The 20868-nt window shown below is 51.6% G+C and overlaps 1 protein-coding gene across 1 annotated transcript in view; it reads left to right on the top strand.

The window, feature by feature from the left end:
• The window catches only part of CTNNBL1 (catenin beta like 1), a 157664-nt gene that overhangs the window by 132581 nt on the left and 4215 nt on the right, over positions 1-20868 (top strand). The window contains exons 12-15 of the mRNA XM_012927152.2: positions 1742-1839; positions 4297-4377; positions 17095-17232; positions 17443-17515. Coding sequence (XP_012782606.2) covers positions 1742-1839; positions 4297-4377; positions 17095-17232; positions 17443-17515 — 390 coding nt within the window. The remainder of the gene's footprint in view (positions 1-1741; positions 1840-4296; positions 4378-17094; positions 17233-17442; positions 17516-20868) is intronic.

Below are 20868 nucleotides of genomic sequence, written 5' to 3'. Positions count from 1 at the left end.
GTAAGGACTCCTGCTCTGAAGGTTTTTTTCCTCCTCTGGTTTGTCAGATTGTCATATCCATACCTGGAGCTTGTTTCCAGCTGTCGTGCCAAATCAATCCAAGAAGTTTTCAAGCTGACCTTTTACAACTGCCTGTCCCACATCTGTTCTCCAAGTGAGGACATCAGAGCCATATCCTGTTTGCTTAGCCCGAGAGTCCAGAGCCGAATATTGTCCCCTGCTCTCCTGTCTTGAATATGTCCTTGACATACACAAAGGTCAAAGGACTCTCCCTCTGAGAACGCACAGCAACATTAGCATGGTGGCTCAATGGCCAAATCCTTACTTTACAAGCACTGGGATACCATATGGTTGCCGGTTTGTGTCCCAGCTGCTCCACTTCCCATCCAGCTCCCTGCTTGTGGCCTGGAAAAGCAGTGGAGAATGGTACAAAACCTTGGAGCTCCGAACCCATATGGGAAACCCAGAGGAAGCTCCTGGCTCCTGTCTTCAGATTGTCTCAACTCTGACCATTGTGGCCACTTGGGTAGTGAATCAGCAGATGGAGGATCTTTCTGTCTCTCCTTCTCTCCATAAATCTGATCTATCTTTCCAATAAAAATAAATAAACTTTTAATGGGCCAAGTGCAATAGCCTAGTGGCTAAAGTCCTCACCTTGCACACCCGGGACCCCATAAGGGCACCAGTTTGTGTCCTGGCTACTCCACTCTCCATCCAACTCCCTACTTGTGGCCTGGGAAAGCCTTTGGACCCTTCACCCATGCGAGAGACCCGGAAGAAGCTCCTGGCTCCTGGCCTTGGATGGCTCAGCTCTAGCCATTGTGACCACTTGGGGAGTGAGCCAGCAGACATAAGACCTTTCTGTCTCCCTTCTCTCCATAAATCTGATCTGGCTTTCCAATAAAATTAAATAAGCCTTTATTTAAAAAAAAAAAAAAAAGATGCTGCTCCATCTTCAAGGAAAACGTGTGTTGGCTGTGCTGAGAGCTTTTTATTTCAAAATAGATTTTGTCATTTCTCCACAAGTGGATTTCTGTTGCCTCTCTCTCAAGGTCATCTTTTTTGATTCTTAAAAAAATTCTTTGCACAGAAAAGAATCTCTTTATGACTGAAGCCTATAACATGCCCTTTCATTACCCTCTTTCTCTAAGAGTAGAACAGTGTTAGTTAGCAGTAGCCACTGGGTTATGTGGACTCAAAAAGCATCGTCATTGCCGCTGTCTTGGTGTGCCGACAGTGCATCCTCCTGTAACCTAGGGCTGTGAAAACACCGAGACCCGTCAGGCATCTTGTTGCATCCCAGCGTATTTACCTGCTGAAAGTTGTAAGGAATTGGGGAAGATGGTAGAACCTGTCCTGTGCATCATTTGCTCGTGTCATGGCTGGTGTCCTTATTCCATTCACAGACTGTTTCTGTAAGTGGAGAATTAGCATGAGTTTCTGTTGTGAACAATAGAAAATCAATTAATCCCAGGCCGAATAGAAATGCATGCTTGATTTTGATTCATTTTGCTCAAGCTGTCCTCGAGGACCCCATGCTTTTGGACAACGTCCCCATGTCACATACGGAGATTGGCGCAGTTTTCCAATGACACCGTTTAGGTTCTTGTCTTCTAAATCAATAGCAGCTGTCACAGAAGGCCTGTGTATTCCTCCTCCTGTAGAACCAGAGCAGGCTTGACGCAAGGTAATCATTACTGCTCTGATCTCAGCATGTTCCCTTCTCTCTTCCCCAACCCAGAGCACGTCTGCTCAATTCTGGCCTCGCTCCTGCGGAACCTTCGAGGGCAGCAGCGAACCCGGCTTCTGAATAAATTCACTGAAAACGACAGCGAGAAGGTGGGTGATGGGGACCATCAGGAGGGGCACCACGACCAGCAAAGCAGCTCACATTCTTCAGCTGTTGCCCTCCAGGGGATTCTGGGTTGATTGCAGCTGCTCTAAGATGTCTTTCCCTGCATCCGGGAACCAATTGCTTTGGACTTGGCAGTTCCTCTTGGTTATTCTGCCCCTCGTGTCTAGTGTGTTTTCCTTGGGAGAAGTAGCAGCATCTTAGGGTAATGTCAGTAGGCTCCCTGGGAAGGGCTGAGACCTAGCAAGGGTGGGCTGGGTATAAAGGGATTTTGATTGAGTGATTGCGGGTGGCGATGCATAGCAGAGCCAAATAATTGGGAACACTGGCTTTGGGATGGGACACCTAGAGCTGAACCTGCTTTTGGTATTTTCCATATGCATGCTACTCTTTCCCTGACTAAAATGGAGACATTCATACCCATCAAAACCATTAATATTCGATGATGTTGAAATTAGGATGGTGAGAAGGAAACCATAGCACCTGTCCTGGGTGGTCAGAGGAAGCTGTAAAGATACGTGAAGAAGATAGGATGATTGTTTGCTATGACATCTGGCTTGCCTGACCATAAGATTTTAGTACTAAGAGAAGCAACCATTTTTTCTGTGGTGGCTGTGGAGTGCACAGTACAGTAGCTGGCTATCATTGTCATATGTGTCCTCACTGTACTCTCTGCTCTAGTCTGTGTTATTCCCATTCTCAGGTGAGGAAGCGAGGCTCAGGGGCTCACGACTAGTGAGTAGCAGAACTGCAATCTGAACTCCCAGTCCAGGAAATCTGTATATTTGTTCTTATTAGACAAGAGTGGATGGTTCCAGTTGCATAAAATTAAGTCTCACCGCCCCCTTTTTAACCTGCACCAGTGTTCTTCCTGCTTGTATCCCAGGTAGGACTGAAGCCTTGCCCTAGTCCAGAGAGAGGTTAAAGACCATAACTCTGAGCCCGTCTCTAACTGCTGTCCCCAGCAAAGCTTGCGCAGCTTTAGGACACAAACATCAGGAGCAATCGTGTCTCCCTGTGATGCCAATTAGCGAGTGTGCTTCAGTTTCCTCATTTTTAAAATGGAGTGTTGCTCTCTCACTTCTCTGCCTACCTGGTCAGGTTTTGGGTCTCCCTCTCTCTCTCTCTTTCTGTTTTAAGACTTAAGGAATTAGGGCCCTGCGGCGTGGCCTAGCGGCTAAAGTCCTCGCCTTGAATGCCCCAGGATCCCATATGGGCGCCGGTTCTAATCCCGGCAGCTCCACTTCCCATCCAGCTCCCTGCTTGTGGCCTGGGAAAGCAGTTGAGGACGGCCCAGTGCATTGGGACACTGCACCCGCGTGGGAGAACCAGAAGAGGTTCCTGGTTCCCGGCTTCGGATCGGTGCGCATCGGCCTGTTGCGGCTCAGTTGGGGAGTGAATCATCGGATGGAAGATCTTCCTCTCTGTCTCTCCTTCTCTCTGTATATCTGACTTTGTAATAACATGAATAAATCTTTAAAAAAAAAAAAAAGACTTAAGGAATTAACACACATGAAAATTCTTTGCAAACTGAACTGTGTAAGGTTGTGCAGTCATCACTGGGAACCAGAGGATTCTGGGTACAATCTTCTCGGGTTATGCATTGCTATATTGAAGCATCAACTCCAGTGAACCAGTCTTAGCTCCCGGGCAAGGGAAAAAATGTCCAAGTTGCCAGCAGCCAGGGTGGTGCCAGCCTGGTCGAAGGGCAGGTCAGAAGCCTGAGCTGGCCTCCCAGTTTCCTCAGTCTCTGGGAAGTCTTAGGGAAAGATGAGACTTGTTTCACACCCAGCGAGCCTTCCTCGAGCCATGTGTGCAGCGTGGCTTTGTGAGCTCAGTACTCTCAGTTCTCACTAGGCAGCAGCCAGGGCCTTTTTTCAAGTTGCTGAAGGACTTTTTCTCATTACACCCTCTTCTACCTCAAAAGCAACGAAAAAGATTTTACTCGGGTATTTTTTAAAAAAAGATCAGCTCTGGGGCAGAATCCGAACATGAAAGGTTTCGGTTTGAAGGAAGAAATTCCTATCAAGTTCTAAGTGAATATCAAGTGTGTGGCTTCAAGCTCCTTCCCTGTGCAAGAAGGATCTTGAATTTTTATATCTTTCTTTGTTTTGAACAACTTGGGTCCCTGAGAGGCCCAGAAGGGCTGGAAAGGCGTCTGCTGTTCTGGGGAAGGGCGTCTTCAGGCTGCAACCATCAATCCCAAGTGTTTGCTTTAATCTGCCCCAGCTCTGTGCTCATTGGTGCCGTATCCCTGAGCACAGCACCCCTCCAGTGTCCGAGTGGCAGAGCGGGTCTCCGTCACAGGGCATGGCAACCAGAGGCGTGGCTGTCCTTCTCTTGCCTTGCCTTGCCTTGCCTTGCCTTGCCTTGCCTTGCCTTGCCTTGCCTTGCCTTGATAGTCTCGTCTCTTCTCACCAAGGCCTGTGAAATCTGTCTTTCAGGTTGACAGGCTCATGGAGTTGCATTTTAAATATCTGGGTGCCGTGCAAGTGGCCGACAAGAAGATTGAAGGTGAAAAACACGTATGTATCCCCGCCTCCCTTTTGCCAACGATCAACTCGTACCCCATTAAAATTCCTTGTGTACCTCTTGTCTCCACACCCCTATAGGTGAGGGCAGAGGGGCCATCTGCTACCCTGTGCCATCTAACGTGCCATAAGAGCAGAACAGGCAGTGGCCGACCAGTGACTGAACAGTCTTCCAGGAGGGAGGATGTGTGGTCTTGACCCCAGTTTCACCTGGGAGTTTTGGATGGGTCCCCCAAAGACTCTTGTCTGAGCTTCTCAGAAAATCTGATCCAAGAGCAGAGCTGTGACCGGGTGCCACGTTGACAAGGTGTATCTTGGTACCGGTGCTGGCCAGCTTCTGTAGTCCGAGGGAGGCATCTTAAGAAAGGGTAGCCACAGAGCATCGAGCTGGAAGGAAACCAAGTTGTTGCGGATAACAGGCTCCCTTCTCAAGTGATCTGGATGCAGAGTGGGCATGCGCGGCACCTATTTGTTCCAAGTGGCTGACCCTCGCCTGCTGATGCTGATGCTAAGGGAAGCGAAAGACGCTAGGTGTTGCTGCTTGAGGAGCTGTGCTGCCTACCTCCTGCATTTTTCTCCTTCTTACTTCCCACCCCATCCCCTGGCTTCGCTGGCATCCAGGGCCTGCTCACCATCACCCCTTAATCAATGTGTGTTCCATGTCTGCTGTCTGATGCCTGATTTGTATTCTGTCCCCTACAAGACACTCCTCAGCCTTTGGTCACATTTCAAAATGCTCCGTTTCTTGCCTTTCTCCAAGTCCGTGGGAGGCCTCGTTTGCTCATGACCATGATTTGCCAGGTCACTTCATTTTCTTCCCAGCCTCTCATCTTAAAGAGACAGTTGAGGTCTAGAGCCTCTGAGGTACCCGTTGCAGCACCCCCTGTCTCCAGGCGGGGCTGTGGGCCTCAGGCAGTGGGAGAGAACAGAGCACGGGCTCAAGCTGCTGCCTGGGCCACGTTCCCCATCCCCTGCCCCATTCACAGAATCTGGTTTCCTTTGGGAACAGCAGGACAGTGGTAGTCATGGATTTCACTCTCACGATTTCCCTGTGATGTCTAAACCCAGTGAGTCCTCAGCTGTTTGTTGATTGATTGGATTGATTGGCGGGGACTTTCTGCTTTCATAGGGCGATCCTGCAGCAAGATAAAAGGCAGAGACTCCATTCGGACGCTGGCCTTCAAACACTAGTGTGCCGCATACACCAAGGTTTCCCACAGCCCTCCTCACTTTGTTTTGTTCTTTAATTAAGCCTGCGCTGTTCATCTTTTCTTCCCTATGTTGTGATCTGTGAATGATGGACATGTAGTGGCTGGTCGAGTGCTGGAGTCCTTCCTCTCTCTTGTCTGAATAGTAATCAGGAACCAGTTGGAATTCCCCTAGACTTTGGTAAGGGAATGGCCATGAGGCAATTACAACCCCAGCCCTGACAGATCCACCCGTGGTATCTGCTGGAGATCGCAAGGGGGGGAATGAGCACCCCAGAGGCAGGGGATCTAGGGTTCTCACCCAGGTGCTGCTGTGGAGGCCCTGCCTGCTGCGTCCACAGCATCTCAGCTCTGAGTCGGCGTTAGCCAAGACAGTCCCTCAGGGGCCCTTGAGATCCACTGAACAAGCCTTGGTATCTGCTGTCTTCTGACACCAGAACGGATTAAAGGCACAGTGAGACACTGACCCATGACTGGCCTGCTGGACAGAGGAGTGACAGGTGAGAGAGACTCCCCACACGCCAAGCAGGCAGAGAACCTGGGCTTCGGTTCCGAGCTCAATGATTGTGCACTGTCCAGCTGACCCTCTTAAGCTTTGGCTTGCTGCTCTGTAAAATGGGAGGAGTAGCACTGTTGTTTGGCACAGAGTACATAAAGCACCTTGCTCAGCAAGGAAAAGCTGCAGTGCTTCTAGATTTCCTTAGCTTTCTTTGAAATTCTTGCTATAACTCCATACTTTTTATTTTTGTTTGTTTGTCTGGAGGCAGAGGCAAAACACACAGGCAGAAAGAGCTCACATCTTCTGATTTGTTCCCCCAAATGCACACAATACCCAGGACTGGGTTGGGTCTGAAGTCAGGAGCTGGGACTCGATCCACATCTCTCATGTGGGTGACAGGCACCCAGTTGCTTGAGCCATCACCACTGCCCCCAGAGTAAGTCCTGGCAGAAAGCTGGGGTCAGGAACCAGAGCCAGAACTCCAACCCAGATGGAATGGTGAGACAGCATGCTAGCTGCTAGGGTATGTCTTCTCATGTAACCATACAGAAAGCTGGGCCACTCTCTGCCACTCATCTTTGCCAGATGCCCCAGAAGGAGCTGCCCCAGCAGAACAGAGCCTTGGCACCTCTTGGAGTAAAGCTTAGATGCCCAAGTAAGTGATTAGAAGTTGGCATCCCAGACATCTTTGTGTGTGGCTGCGTGGTAGTTTTGGCCTGCTTCCCACAAGATTATTTGTTCCCGTCATTGGAGAGTGTATGAAATTGATTAACTCTGATGGAGTCAGAGCTGCAGCCACCTCCCCCATCCTCCATCTCCCATCCCCCGCCCTGGCTCGCAGAGCTGCTGTGTGCCATGGCACTGGGACCCTGCCATTCCCTGACAAACAGCTGTCTCCGTGATGCCAAGGCTGTTTTGCCAAGCACTGGCAAACGCTCCAAAGCCATTAGTGTTCCACAGCCTCAGAGGCGCTCAGAGAGCCAGAGTGGCAGGGGTAAGGGCATGTTCATGAGCAGCATCTGCTGCCAGCCCTCGGGTTCCATGCCCAGCAGGTGAGGGCACCCTGAGATGTGCAGTGACTTAATACAACACAACCTCCTCACCTTTGTGTGCGCCGAATAGCCTGCGTCCTCCCTGCATCTCATCTCCGTCCAATGTGAACGTCCTACGCCAGTCAAAATCTCAGAACGTCATTGTTGACTTGAACTAGATGCTGCTTCTTCCAGCATTTTGATAAGTCAGTGTCAGATCAAGAACAAATAAGTGTCTCACAAACTTCCCAAGTCTACCACCAGGAAACCCTTATGTGATGTGGCCAGATGGCGACACTCTTGCTGTCTCGGAGGAGCCTCCACTTCCCTGTAACTTCAGACTTCCCTGAACACCGGCCAAGTGTCCAGGGTTCGCAGTTGACCAAGAGTCACTAGAGAGAGAAGATCTGGTCATTAGGCAAATGTTGATCTGGTGCCTGCTCTATGCAGGTATTGGGCCAGTGCTGGCAGCGGTTAACACTGGAAACACCAGCGAGGAGTGGGTCCCAGGAGCAGGTCTGTGGCTGTCACTCCCAGAGCAGGGGACATCAGCCTAGCAGTGCCGGGTGTTCAGCGGCTACCTCTGGTGCAGGCCCTCCCCTCCCCGCAGCTACTTGCCAACCTGTAATTACTTTGTTCATTTGTTTACTCCCTGTCTCTGGGACCACAATCTTACTTGTTCATCATCTTCTCAGGGCTACGTGCCCGACATTCAGTAAATGAAGAGCTGTCGCTCAGTAGCTAAACTCCTGTGCCTCCCCGGGAGTTAAGTCAGAAGCTCACCAGGAGCTTTCTACATGGTTCCTTCACTCGTCATTCCCTGCCTGGGCTTGTTGTCCGTGAGCAGCCCCATTGCGGGAAATACTCCAGTCCAGCTCAGTAGGCTCCGTAGCATAGCTGCCACAGTATTCAGTAAGGAAAACTAGCCCTACTTGGAAGAGTCTACAAGACAAACACTTTGATACCTTGAGATTCCAGGGTGAAAGCATGCGGGGCTGCACCCTAGAGCCCCAGCTTAGCAAGATTTGACCTGAACTTTTACAGGGCAAGCATTGCTTACAGCTCTTGTAAATAACCCAGGTGCTGTCTCAGCACATCTCCCCTGGCTCCCAGACAACTACAAGCCCAGAAAATACCAAGGTCCCCGTGTGGGGAAGATGGCCAGACCTCTCACTGGCTCTTTGTGGGCTATGTCGGTTCAGCGTGCCCGGCGTGCCTGGCTCCCGGCTGCCAGGAGTGAGACATAATTATGTAGGTGCTGGCAGGGCTTTCAGCAAGAGGGAGGAGAGCAAGCCTGGAGAGAGGGTTTCCGTTTTTAGTTTCTGGGAAAATTGCACTCAGCAGGTTGATTCAATAAAGTGTTCCCACCACATACTTTGCACCGTAATGACTTACAAATTGCATGCTAATTTTGCCACAGTTAAATCATTCCAGGCTTTATCCTGGAAAGAAAAAGATGGACTCTGTAATGAAACAGTGTCCCCAGGACTTGACATCTTAAACTCTGCTGTTTCCCTGGCATTTGAAACTCACATAGAGGGCTGTGGGAACGGGGTACAGTGCAAGAATGGGCGCGGGAGGCTCATGACCCTCAAGTGCGAGGTGAGGGTGTGGCCACTTGGCCAGGGTGTGGCTGCTACAACCATGAGGCTCTGGTTGGCCCTTCAGCGAGCTGCGCCCAAAGCTTCTGGGCCAGTACATTTACTGAAACACAGTAATGGTAGGGTTTCCCTCTCCTCCTCTCTCTCTCTTCGACACCTGCTGTTTCCAGCAGGTGCCCACCCCGCCTCCACTGCTGCCTCCGCACCCTTTCCCAGTTGCAGCCTGAGTCCCAGCCTCTGCCACTTGCCTTCCTCGTGCAGTCTGGCCTTATTATTAGATAGTGCCAAGCACAGGCTCTGTCCCACCCACCTCACAGGCCTGTGACCAGGACTGGTGGGAGGGGACTATGTGCCAGTACCTCCCAAACCTCTGCCGACTCATAGTCCATGGCCACCTGCCCATTCCCCACAGGCTTTTCTGACTCACCCGGGGTCAGATCCAGCTGTTGGCCCTGGCCCAGTGTAATCTCTTTCCTCACATTCACACATTTGACCATGTAGGAAGCTCTACCACATACCTTCTGGTGGCCGCTCCCTCCACCTGTCCCCTGGCCCTCTCCTCTGCACCCATGTTCTACCATAGGCCCCTGTCACCTTCCCTTGCTAAGTTAGCTCAGCACCTTACCTGGCCAGCTCGTCTCCTGCCTCTCAGTTTATGCCTTCCAGTTCACTTCCAACACAGCAACCAGAGATTTTTCCAAAATGAAAATTCACTTCTGCCACTTCCCCACAATAGGGAAGCACAATAGGCACAGGTGTTACCGGATGCGATCACACCCCATCTCTGATCTCACTGGGTTGGCCCCTGCCTGCTGCTCCTGGATGCTTCTCCAAGTCCCCTGGGATGTACAGATTTCCTCCTACCCCCTACCCCACACACAGTGGCCATGCTTCCCTGAACTTGTGCTTGCTCGAGCTTCCTAGACATCGGCCCACTGCTATTTCCTCAGCCAGGAATAGCTCCCTGTGCCATCTCCCACGGCCCTCTCCTGCAGCCAGCTGACTGCTCTGCATCCTTTAGGGTCTTGGCGCACAGATGAGTCAGCAAACTCACCCTGAGTGTGCGCCATGGCGCCGGCATGTGCTTCATGTTTCCTGTTCCCACAGAACACTCTCTGATGCGATCTGGAGCCCTTCCATGTGCCCCAGCATACCCCCTGCAGCAAATCAGGCGCTCTGGGACCAGACCAAAGAGATGCAAATGGTAGCTCTGCCTCCCACCAACTGGGGGGCCTGTCCCAAGCAGGTGCCAAAAGCTCTCCACTTCCATTTCCTCATCAGAAAAGGATGAAGATGATGATAGTGCCCACCAACCTGTCTTGAGGGGCTGTGGGGCGAATTAACTCAGTCAGATGTGTAGAAACCACTTAGAATAGCGCCAAGGACAGAAGTGGCAGCAGTGTACGCGTGTTCCTGGGTCGCATTCTTGTCTGTTCCTCCCTCTGCACTAACTGCAGATCTTCATGGGGAGGGACTGGTGTGTACGCACTCTGCTGCCCCGGTGAGATTGCCGTTTTCTGGCATGCATGGTGTCTGCTGCCATGGTGCCTGTGGTTCTCTGAGAACTGGCTTATCTATTACCAAAGATCAAATGAGCTGATGGAGGTGTTAAGGAAATACGGGGATGAAGCCCCGGCTGTGACAAGGGCTCTTTGGTACCTGTACAAGAACTTGAACTCAAGGGACTTTCTCTGTCTCTCTCTCATACACACACACACACACTTGGGAAGTGCCTTTCTCTGGGTGTGCGTCACTACAGGGTCATCTTGAGTCAGTTTGAAAAAGATTGAGCTGGCTTGTGAAATCCAGTGCATGCTCACATAACTTAGCCTCTGTTTCCCCAGCTGAGAACAACTTACCCCTCTAAGAACCCTCCACATCAGGAAGTCCTCCAGGCAGCTTTTTCCAAATGGTCAGACAATTCCTGTTTGTGACTGTAGGTGTGGCTGTCATCATTTGGGGCTTTGGGATTAGGCCGAGTCTGGGCCCTGTCACTCAGGCCACAGGTCCATATCTGCTCCTGGCAGCTTCTTTCATGACTGGCCTCTTACACCACGCATATTAGAAACGGAGTCCCCGTGCTTTCCAGGAGGCCTGCGACACCTGCCTATTGCCGCAGAAGACAAATTCACATGTAAAGTGAGGACATGGCTGAGAGAGGCCACAAAACACACAAAGCCCTACAGAAACAGCACCTCTGTGCTTTGCATCGCACCTCCTTGTGTCTTTGGAGACAGATCTGTTCATCTTAGCGGCCCCCAAGCAGGCTCCTGCTGCTGTTCTCCTTAATGCGACCTTCGCTGAATTACCATCTACTTTGTTGTTCTAACCTACCTGTTCTCATGCAGTAAACAAAACCAAACCTATCACAGTACCTTTTTCATTGTTTTGTTTTGTTTTGTTTTGTTTTGTTTTGTTTTGGTATGTTTTGTTTTGTTTTAACTTGCCCAAATTACTTGTGGAGTTTACTGCTCTTGCTATATGCCCCCCTCCCCCACCCCTTTTTAAGTTTCTTCAATTTATAGGGAAAAGGTAGATCATGATGCCATGAAGCCTTTTTAATGCTGCCAGTTTTCGTGCTGGTTTGCATTAGCTCTGAATGTGGCCTAAGGGGGAAAAATATCCCATCTTTTTGCTGACACGGAGAACCCTCTAAAACAGATTGCTTGTTTTCTTGAGCTATGGAAGTGAACAAACATTCAGGGCCAGGTTTGGGTGAGCCTCTGTCCAGTATCTACCATGAGCCTGTGAGCTTAGTAGAGTGTCCTCCCTCTGGCCTGGGCCTCCCGGCTGGTATGAACTAACAATAGACTTCACCTCCCAGTGGTCTTGGGAGGAAAAGCGAGAAACACATGATGATGGTTAGTGTGGCACCTGTCGGAGCTCAGAGAGTCCCACTCTTGTGAATGCTGTTTTAGCTCCAGCTCATGCCAGAATGAAGGGACTGATGACAAAGGCCTTGGACTTGGGACTCCATTTCCAATCAGGTCTCTGGTTGGAGACCTGAGAAATCTGCAACGGTATTTGCTACACGTACCCAGCACAGGGATGTATCAAGCAAGTGAGGCTCCTGCAGCTGCCCCGTGCTGCGGATGGCAGAGAATCACCTCCACCCTCCTTCCTGTCTTGTCTTACACACTGCCCATCTCACATGGCAATCTCTGCAACCTAGTGAGCTACATACACTGTACTTAATTAATCCAATGTGAAGAGCTCTTTATCTCCCTACCCGAGTCTGTAAAAGGGCCCATCCAAGTGCCCGCAGAGCCCTAGGGTCCATCACAGGGAAGTTCATGGGTGGACGAGGAAATGTTCTAGCGTCAGGATCGACCACCACTGCTGCTGAGGTGGTGGGGGCGCCTCCAGCCCAAGGCTTTCCTCCAAGTGGCCTCAGTCCAAGTCTGTCCAATGAACTTCTGAAAAGGGTTTTTTGAGTGCACCGGGTCAAGAAGAGAGGTGAGGCCCACCCAGGCCCCAACCTGGCCTGGAGCTGGCCTTGCTGACTGACGTCAGAGGCCGTTCCTGTACCCCAGCCTGGCTGTCCTGCCCTTGGCAGCCTTGCTCAAGAGTCCCCTTGGCCCCACCCAGTGGAGTGCAGACTCCTGCCCAAGCAAAGAAGCCAAGGCCATGAAAGTATAAACAGTTGGCCTGCGAGCACTAGTAAGTGAGACCAGGACTGGGGTTTGACCTGTTTGCCGAGTATCCCATCCCACCGTGTCAAAGTAGCTAGCTTGTACATTGAGATGTCACAGCTGAGACTGCATCTAGTGTCTAACTTATATGCTGTTTGAGCCCCATGAGCAAGTCTCAAGGAAAGCGAGAAGGCCAGGTACCTCTTTAATACATGGTGTTTGTGACCTGTTAGCTTGGTATTCATGAGCTATGGAGGCTGTGTTCTCTGTGTGAGCCAGTGGGCTATGCCTTGTTGTCTGGTCCTGGTGAGTTGGGCAAATCCTCTTCTTCCCGAGTGACGCTGGTACGTAACCATCAGGGTTCTTTATCAGGCTCATGCCAGTCTTTAAGGACCTTTTGTGAGGAATAAGGTAGAGAGAAGCATGTGATGAATTTATTTTGAAAATTAGAATTACAGAATAGAGAGAGAAACAGTCTTCCATCTATTCGTTCACTCCCCAGATGGCCCTAACAGCCAGGGGTGGACCAGCCCAATGGCAAGAGCCAGGAGCTTCTTCCAGGTCCCCCACATGGGTGACAGGGGCCCAAACACTTAGGCCATCCTCCACCATTTTTCCCAGGACAGCAACAAAGATCTAGATTGGAAGTGGAGTAGCCAGGACTTAAACCAGCACCTATAGAGATTTGCTATACCACAATGCTGGTCCTGTGGTGAATTTTTGTAATACTTCAAACTTTTACATGATTTCTCCAAAGACTGAATCCTAGCAGGATGATCATGAGCCATCTTGCCATTTCCCACACCCCTCGAAGCTCTCGCTGTGTTACATTCCACTTCGTTACATACAGGTGTCCAAAGAGCCATATCAAGTCTGTGTCTGCAGAGCAATTTTTATCTTGCATCTTGGGAACAGAGAAAAGGGAGGCAGCAATTCATTAATCCACTTGTGACGCCATCAGAACATGGCCAGACAGAGGTGGAGAATAAATGTTACAGGCCTTCTCCTTTGAAAACAGACCAAAGCTTGAAATGACACCTGCATGGGCTGTGCTCAGACTGTCTCCCTTCCTTATGTGTCATCAGCATGATAGATCATCTCCCTGCTTCTTTTATTTCCCCTTAAACACCAAGTACACATTTGTGCTCAGTTTCCCTCCCCCGAATCGGTCCGGCAGTAAATATTCCAAACCACTGAGTTGTAACGGGCCAGATAAGGGGCTGTCCTGACAGCAGGCAGCCTCGCTGTGGGCTGGTTTCTATGGCACTTCTAAAACTGTCAGGGCAGAAACTCTGTCTTCAGAGGCCAATCTTCGTTTCATCTTCATGCGTGTCCCGCGCAGTGACGGCGACATACGCCTTTCCAGGAGATGAGCTATAGTCGTATCTCAGATCTGCACTTGAAAATTTCACTTTCAAATCATGTGGCTGTGTGTCTAAAAGTGGAATGTGGAACCGAACCTTGTCAGATAAGTTCTGAGGCAAGAGGCCAAAGAGGAAGGAAAGGAGTTTGACAGGGCCCTCCTGAGCCCATGCTTTCTCCAAGACAATAGCGAGAAACTGGAGGGCACCACATGTAACCTGGCTCTTCAAAGGCAATCAGATTACAGCGCAAAGTGTGAAGAAGGGAAGAATCACCAGGGGCACCTCTGACCTAATTAGAGAAACTTCATTTCAGCCAGCTCCCGTCTGGAGCCTCTCCTTTACTGCTGTTTGTGCTTTTGTTCCCCCAGACTACTTTGAGAGGTGCAGCAATGAACAGGGTTAGCATGGAAAGATCACAGCACTGGGACTCTTAGGCTGCCTGAGCCCAATTTCTTCATCTGAAGCAGGGTGGGGTTGGAGATGGGTAAGAATGATGAGGGTGAAGGGTGCTGCTGGACGTGGTCGGTGCAGCATAAGCCCTGGATGCCGTGAGGGAGTCTTCCGTGGACAGGTGAAGGGCACAGAGCTCTTTCCCACTGCCTCCCATGATGCTTTGGATGTGATCCGCCACCAGCTGCCCGCCCCCCCCGCAACGTTCCCATCAGAGATGCTGACATTACACCGCTGCTCTCGCCACTCTGGCCGAGTTGGCTTCTCCGTGTCTATGCCCACACTGTTCTCTGCTTGCAAGGTGCCTCCAGGCCCATCAGATGCCTGAACATCCCTGCTCAATCATCACACTTGCTCTGAGGCCCCTGACTTCCGTCCTTCCTCCTGTCTTCCCACAGCCCCAGGGTGCTGTGAGAGGTCCTTCAACACAGCCGTTGTTACATGCATTTGTTAAGCTCATTACATATGCTGTAAGCAACCTGAGTGTGTAGAACATTTTATACTTCTCTGCTGTCCCAGCAACTCACCTACTATGCCTGGCACAGTGGCATGTCAGGGAGGTCTTTATAGGGTGGATGAATGGATGAATGAACAAGCTCCACCTCTCCTTGCCTCATCTCTCCATGTTCCTGTCTCCTTTGTTCCTCCTGACCTAACGTTGACCTACACTGTTGCCGTGACCTCCCTGTGGGTTGAAGGCTGAGCCAACATGTCCATCACAGCGCTGCTTGCATTTCTTTTTCCAGACATTTATCAGTGTAGTGCTGAGCAGCCTTTGCAGTCCATAGTCGCTAACATCTCTAGCTAGCATTCTGGTCTCCCATCAGCCAGTCCTCCAAGTCCCTCTCCCTCTCCATGTCCTGATGTTTCTCCTTTCCTATCCCAGCCATATATGTAACACTGCTCGCTAGAAACCCTTGAACCTCTGCCTGCAGTTTTTCTCACCCCTGTTTAGCAAATGCTTTCCAAGATCCTACTCAGCAGCAACAGGTGCTGTGTGAGGTGCTGTCTCGGGTATTGAAATGAGAGCAGCCTGCAGCTGGATCAGCTGGTGCTTGCATGCAGGCACAGAGCCAGGCTGTGGCAGGTCTAAGAACCAAAATGTTTTATCTATTTGAGGGTCACAGGGAATATTTTGTGATCTGTGTGTAAGAGACTGAGGGTATGGGGCAGGGGTAACGAGGCCCCAAAGAATGAGGGCAGACTTGTTTGTGTGGACTCATGAACGGTGGAAGGCAGGGTCTTTTCCTAAGGCCTGGGACAACCCAGAGACTGCCCCCTTGGGGCACCCATTCTGTCATCTGTACCCTTAGAGAGCCTTGGATCCTCATCCAAGGTCACTTCTTCCCAGGACGCCCTAACATTTCATCCCACCCTGGTCAGCACCTACTTTCTCGTCATTTCCCTGTATGAGCTGCACAGACAGCCATCTCTTGGGTGACGAAGACCAGAGCGCACCCTCCCCCTCTCCCATCCTGCACACTCTGGGCATCATAGAAGCGTTTTCTGCATGTGAGCAAGTTCAGAGTCCTTTTGCTTCCTCACACCCAGCCGCTGAATGCCGAGGAGTCCCCGAGCGCAAAGTTATGGTGATGAGTAAATGAGACACTAAAAGAGGCCCTGCCGTCCTCGAGCCCTATGGACATCAGTCCAGTGCCCCATGACTAGCTCATGAGCATTAACACTATTACCAGATGACCAAGAAATTTGCTACTAAATGAAGCTAGGAATGAGTGGTGGGGAGGTGCCTGGTAGGTCCGGGCAGGGCCTGGCTGTGCACAGCCCTCACCATGCCTCGTGGACAAGGGCCCTTAGGAGTGAGATGAAAAGTAGCTTCCCATTGCTGGCGGCTGGCCCCCTGGGCAATTGTGCTGCGTGCTGTCTGCGTCTCAATAGTCCCTGCAGGGTTCTTGTTGCAGATTGATGACCACAGCCTCAAGGCCCTCCAGTCTGGGGGAATGGAGAGCAGGGTCCCAAAGGCTCTGTCAGTGACAGGAGTCTGAGTCGTCAGAAGGAACCGAGGCCATAAAACTGCCGGCAGGATTAAGAAATGGCTTGTTGTCATCAGAAACATGGGCAAAGCGCCACCTTCATACAGCACGAGGCCCCTTCCCAGTCCTCTCTCCAGAGCGTGCGTGGCCCCAAACAGAGAGGTCTTTGGTCTCCCCCTGCTGCTGCTGGAGGCTGTGCCAGGGTCTGAAGACAACAAATCCAGGCCCTGCCTTCATGGTGATCACATCTACCCTGGTGCAGTAAAGACTGTCCAGGGAGAGAGGTGATGGTCGGGGATGTCTGGCCAACACACACCCAGCTTGGAAAAAAGCAAGTGTTAGCCTAAAACAGTTGGCAGAGGCATGAAGGTAGGAGCCGCTTCAGACCAATGTAAGCTCAAGCGATGGCTCGGAGGCCCTGGAGGGAAGGCAGCAAGGAAGGCCCTGAGCCCAGGAAAAGAGCTGCTCAGGAAAGGGATTCATAACCCCCCTGGATTGGTGCAGAAGCTTGGGGGCATTGAAAGCATCCTCAGATGGATGAGAGGGGAGTTTTGTGTGACTCTGAAGGCTCTAGATGCCATTAAGTTGTACACCTATAACAGGTGGGTCATATCGCAATGGATGGGAGTTGTATGGGGGCTCTTGGCTTAGGTTTTTAGCTCAGTTATGCATGTGATCTCATTTGGCACTGACTCAGCAGATGGAAGAAACGGGTTTTCACTTGACTTCCTGGGACAAGTGTAGTCCGTTAAGAGGAGCACCCGAAAGACAGCCTGGAGTAGTGAGAGGGACAGGCAGATCAAGAGGAAGAGGTTTTCTCCTGCTACTGCCATCCTCACTGTGCTTTTGTGGTGGCATGGCCAGGCCAGAGGCACATTCCCTGCTTCCTCCAGTAGATCATGCAGGCCTGATCCCAAATGTTCCTTCGCGCCTAGGACATGGTCCGGCGTGGCGAGATCATCGACAGTGACGTAGATGACGAGTTGTACCTGCGGCGCCTGGATGCCGGGCTCTTTGTCCTGCAGCACATCTGCTACATCATGGCTGAGATCTGCAATGCCAACGTCCCCCAGGTAGGAGGGGCTTCCCTTGCACAGGCCACACCCTCCCTGCCTTCCTTCTCTGCACCTGCTCTGGTGCAGGCTCTGCACGGGAGGCAGGGATAGAGCTCCCCCTGTGGGACTTCTTTTTTAGGTCCAGTATGGGACCAAGATACTATGTTCTGGTGTCTGTTGGGATAAACAATCCCTTTCCCTTCCCTCCCTGCTCTGTCCCTCCCTCAGATCCGCCAGAGGGTCCACCAGATCCTAAACATGCGAGGGAGCTCCATCAAGATTGTCAGGCACATCATCAAGGGTGAGTTGAGAGCCCTTGTGCCTAGGGCAGTGGAGACTTGTGCGGGGCTGAGCTTCCACTATCAGGATCCCTGGGGTTTGATGCCCAGGGTTCACTGTGCTGCAGACTTAGCTGCTGTCACTTCACTGTGTGTCCGGGTCCTCTTTGTTAGATCTGCCTCACCAGTTCCAGAACCTAAACACCCAGCCAACAGAAGCTCTGGGACTCAGGGAGATTTGTTATTTTTTTTAAAAAAGGCATAGCAAGTGTTCCAATTCCAAACCTGTGTAAAGTGGAAGAAAATTGCTTGCTTTGAGAAAGCAGAAATGTGATGAGCAGTAGCTGGGACTGTACAAGACAGAAAGTGGTAAATTGGAGACAGGATAGTGCAGGCAGCCCTGGAAGTAGCAGCAGCGTGCTGACCCGGGAGGAGGGGCTTCAGAGATTATGGGAGGTACCGTCTACAGGGTTGAGTCCTGTGCTCACTTGCTGAGGGTCCTCTCTGCCCCCACAATGCTGTTAGATCTTGGGCTGCACCTGACTCAGTTGGAGTGGCTCTGGAGAGACCCCCAGTGAGCAAGCCTCAGGGGCTTTTTGGGAAGCACAGACCAGCACATGCGATGAGCTGGGCCTGTATTGAACTTTGCCATCCTGGGAGTGCCAGAATTCCGGTGCGCTGGGCGGCCAAACACACAGACCCGTTTTTCTGTCTCCAGCCCTTGCTATGTCCGTTGCTGAGATGGAGGGTGGCGGCGGAAGGGCCCAGAGGAGAGCAGCCACAGTGAATGCAGAGAAATGCCAGGGTCCAGCGCTGACTCTGGCAAGATCCCACTCGCTCTGGCCCCGCAGAGTAGGCAGGAGGTTTACTGAGACCATGAGTGGGAGAGGCCCACCCTTAGCAAGTTCTCATTGAGTGTTAGTTGGGATGAGCAGTGTGAAGACAAGGGTGGCCTGGCTGCCATCCTATGGGATGCTGGAGAGAGTGGGACCAGGGCAGTTCAGAGAAGGGACAGTGTGAGTAAAGGCATAAAGAGTGAATTCCCCACCACCCCCTGCCAACCCCAGCAGCCAGGAACTGTATTGTGCACAATCACTCTAGATGGGCACTGCAGCCTTGGCATCCCTTCCAGAGAGGAGGGAGGGATGAGGGTACCCGTGGACAAGCTCCTACCAGCCCTGGACATCCCTGCCCCTTCCCAGTGTTGCAGTCGCATGCATCACTGCCCAGCAACCTTCCGCCCCCTCCACAAGGAGTGCCAGGCAGTGCCAGCCTCCAAACAGCATTTACTTTTCCCACCCACGTGTTCAATTAGAACTTGCCATGGCTTTCAGCTCCACCGCCTCACTTTTGTCCCTGCATCTCCATTGCTGTAATCAAAACAGAGCTCTCCCGCGAGGGAAGCGGTTTCCAGAGGTGCTGTCACATCGTAGGTGGATGTTTTTCTGCCTCAAACCCCAGCTCGTATGCCTTCGATGATTGTGGGTTTTCCCTGGTTGTGAACCCGCCTGTGTCTCCCTCCGATCCTGCTTGATTCCACAGTGCCTGTCCAGACACTAGGCGCCCAGTGGGTGCTGAATTGATGCTGGCTGGTTGAGAGGGCGAGAGCAAATTGACAGCAGCACTGACCACCCTCACCCCCTCTGCTCCTCCTGACACCAGCTCTACATACACCCTCAGGGGGTCATTTCTCTCTGGTCACCCTTTTCAGCCAGGCCCACCAACCCCACCTCCCAACTCCACCTCACATCCATCTCCTTCCCCCCATCTGCTATTTCATAGCCCCTGTTGATTGCCTTGCAAGCCCTTATCACAATCTGTAATTGTTTTTATTTATGTGTTTGTTTACTCATTTTCTATGTCTAATACATTAAAATGGAAGCTGCATGGTTTGGGGACAATGTCTGCCTTGGTCGCCATGTCTACCTGGTGGAGCAAGGCCAGGCTCCCAATGGGAACCCAATAAATATTTCAGACAGTGCAGAGTTAAACCTTGCTCTCGTAGTATTCAGCTTGGCAGCCACCTACTGAACTCATGGTACTGCAGACAGAGGGGCACAACCCCTTCCCTCATACACGTAGTGGTCTTCTAGGGGATACGGATGTGGAAATGACAGCATAGGAAAGCACCCACCCCAAGACTCGCTGCCCCCTGGGAGGCACTCCTAGCCTTGGAGGTAGAGAGACCTGAGACCATCCACAGATGACAAATGCTGCCTTGGCAAGGAGGTAGCAAGGGGCTTGGCAGCCTTGGTCCCCAACTCCGGCCCTATTGAGAGAATGTAGGGTGTCCCCGCTGCATGGCAGGTCAGAGTGCTGGCTGAGCTGGGGATGTTGCTAGGTAGGGTTCAGGCGTTTGGGGTGCATGTCCCTTTGTTGGCCAGTTCCTCGAGATGGGGAACAAGAAAATTATGGAGTGTAAGGCATCATCAGCATGGAGGGGAGAGTGAAGGCTGAGAAAGTGGGTGCTGCCACTGACATGAGGGAGGTCCCAGCGTGGACCAGAAAAACATCCTGTCCCGATGGAGGCCCCAGAAAGACTGTCCCTATGTGCTGGCCACCACTCAGGCAGGGAAACCTCCACAGCCACCTCTGTGAACAGCCCCCGACAGCGAGTGCCCTGGGAGGCCTCTGGGGATGGAGGGCCCCTCTACTCAGCCCTCCTCCCAGAAGGTGGAGGGTCCTGCTTTCCCTCCCTCAGCCTCCTCCCTCCTTCAAAATACTTGGGGTGAGGGAGAGCCTCGCATGCCAACCAGCTCCCTAGTCTGTCCCCTTTGATTTTAATTTTGTTTTTTAGTTTGGTTTGGTTCCTTTTTTTTTTCTTTTACATACTAATTAGATGCAGACTTTTTTTTTCTTTGATTTTTATGGCCTACATATTTCCTAAGTTTTGCTGGCAGGATGACAGCTGATGGGTCCCTCGAGGTCTCAGGAAAACGCTGATGAGGCCAGCCCAGCAGGGGACTCGCCCGTTATTCTTCAGGCCCCTGTCTCAGGATTTGCCTCCCTCCTTTTTTGTTGAGGGTGCCAAGAGAGCTGGGAATAATTGATGGCTCATTAAAGTCCCTCCTCCTGCAGACTGCTCACTCGGTGTTCCAAAGTCCAGCTTCCCCTAGAACAGGCAGTCGGCCAGTCTGCAGCTGTGCACCCCTCTTAGGGGACAGAGGGCTAAGGACCCAGGGCACCACATGGAGAGGGCAGAGCACGTTCTCTGCAGGGACGGCAGCCATCCCCTGGCCTTGTATCAGGGCATGCTTGTGCTAGCTGGTGTTCCAGGCATCTTCATGCTGGTTCTGAAAACCCAGGTGCCCAGTGGGTACCACAGTCATGCATGGAACGTGTCCTTTGTGCCAGGCTCTGAGACTTGGTGAGGTGA

This window comes from Ochotona princeps, chromosome 22, assembly GCF_030435755.1.
Source record: "Ochotona princeps isolate mOchPri1 chromosome 22, mOchPri1.hap1, whole genome shotgun sequence".
NCBI lineage: Eukaryota > Metazoa > Chordata > Mammalia > Lagomorpha > Ochotonidae > Ochotona > Ochotona princeps.
Note: the sequence above shows the minus strand (reverse complement) of the source record. Positions and strands in the feature narration are given on the sequence as shown.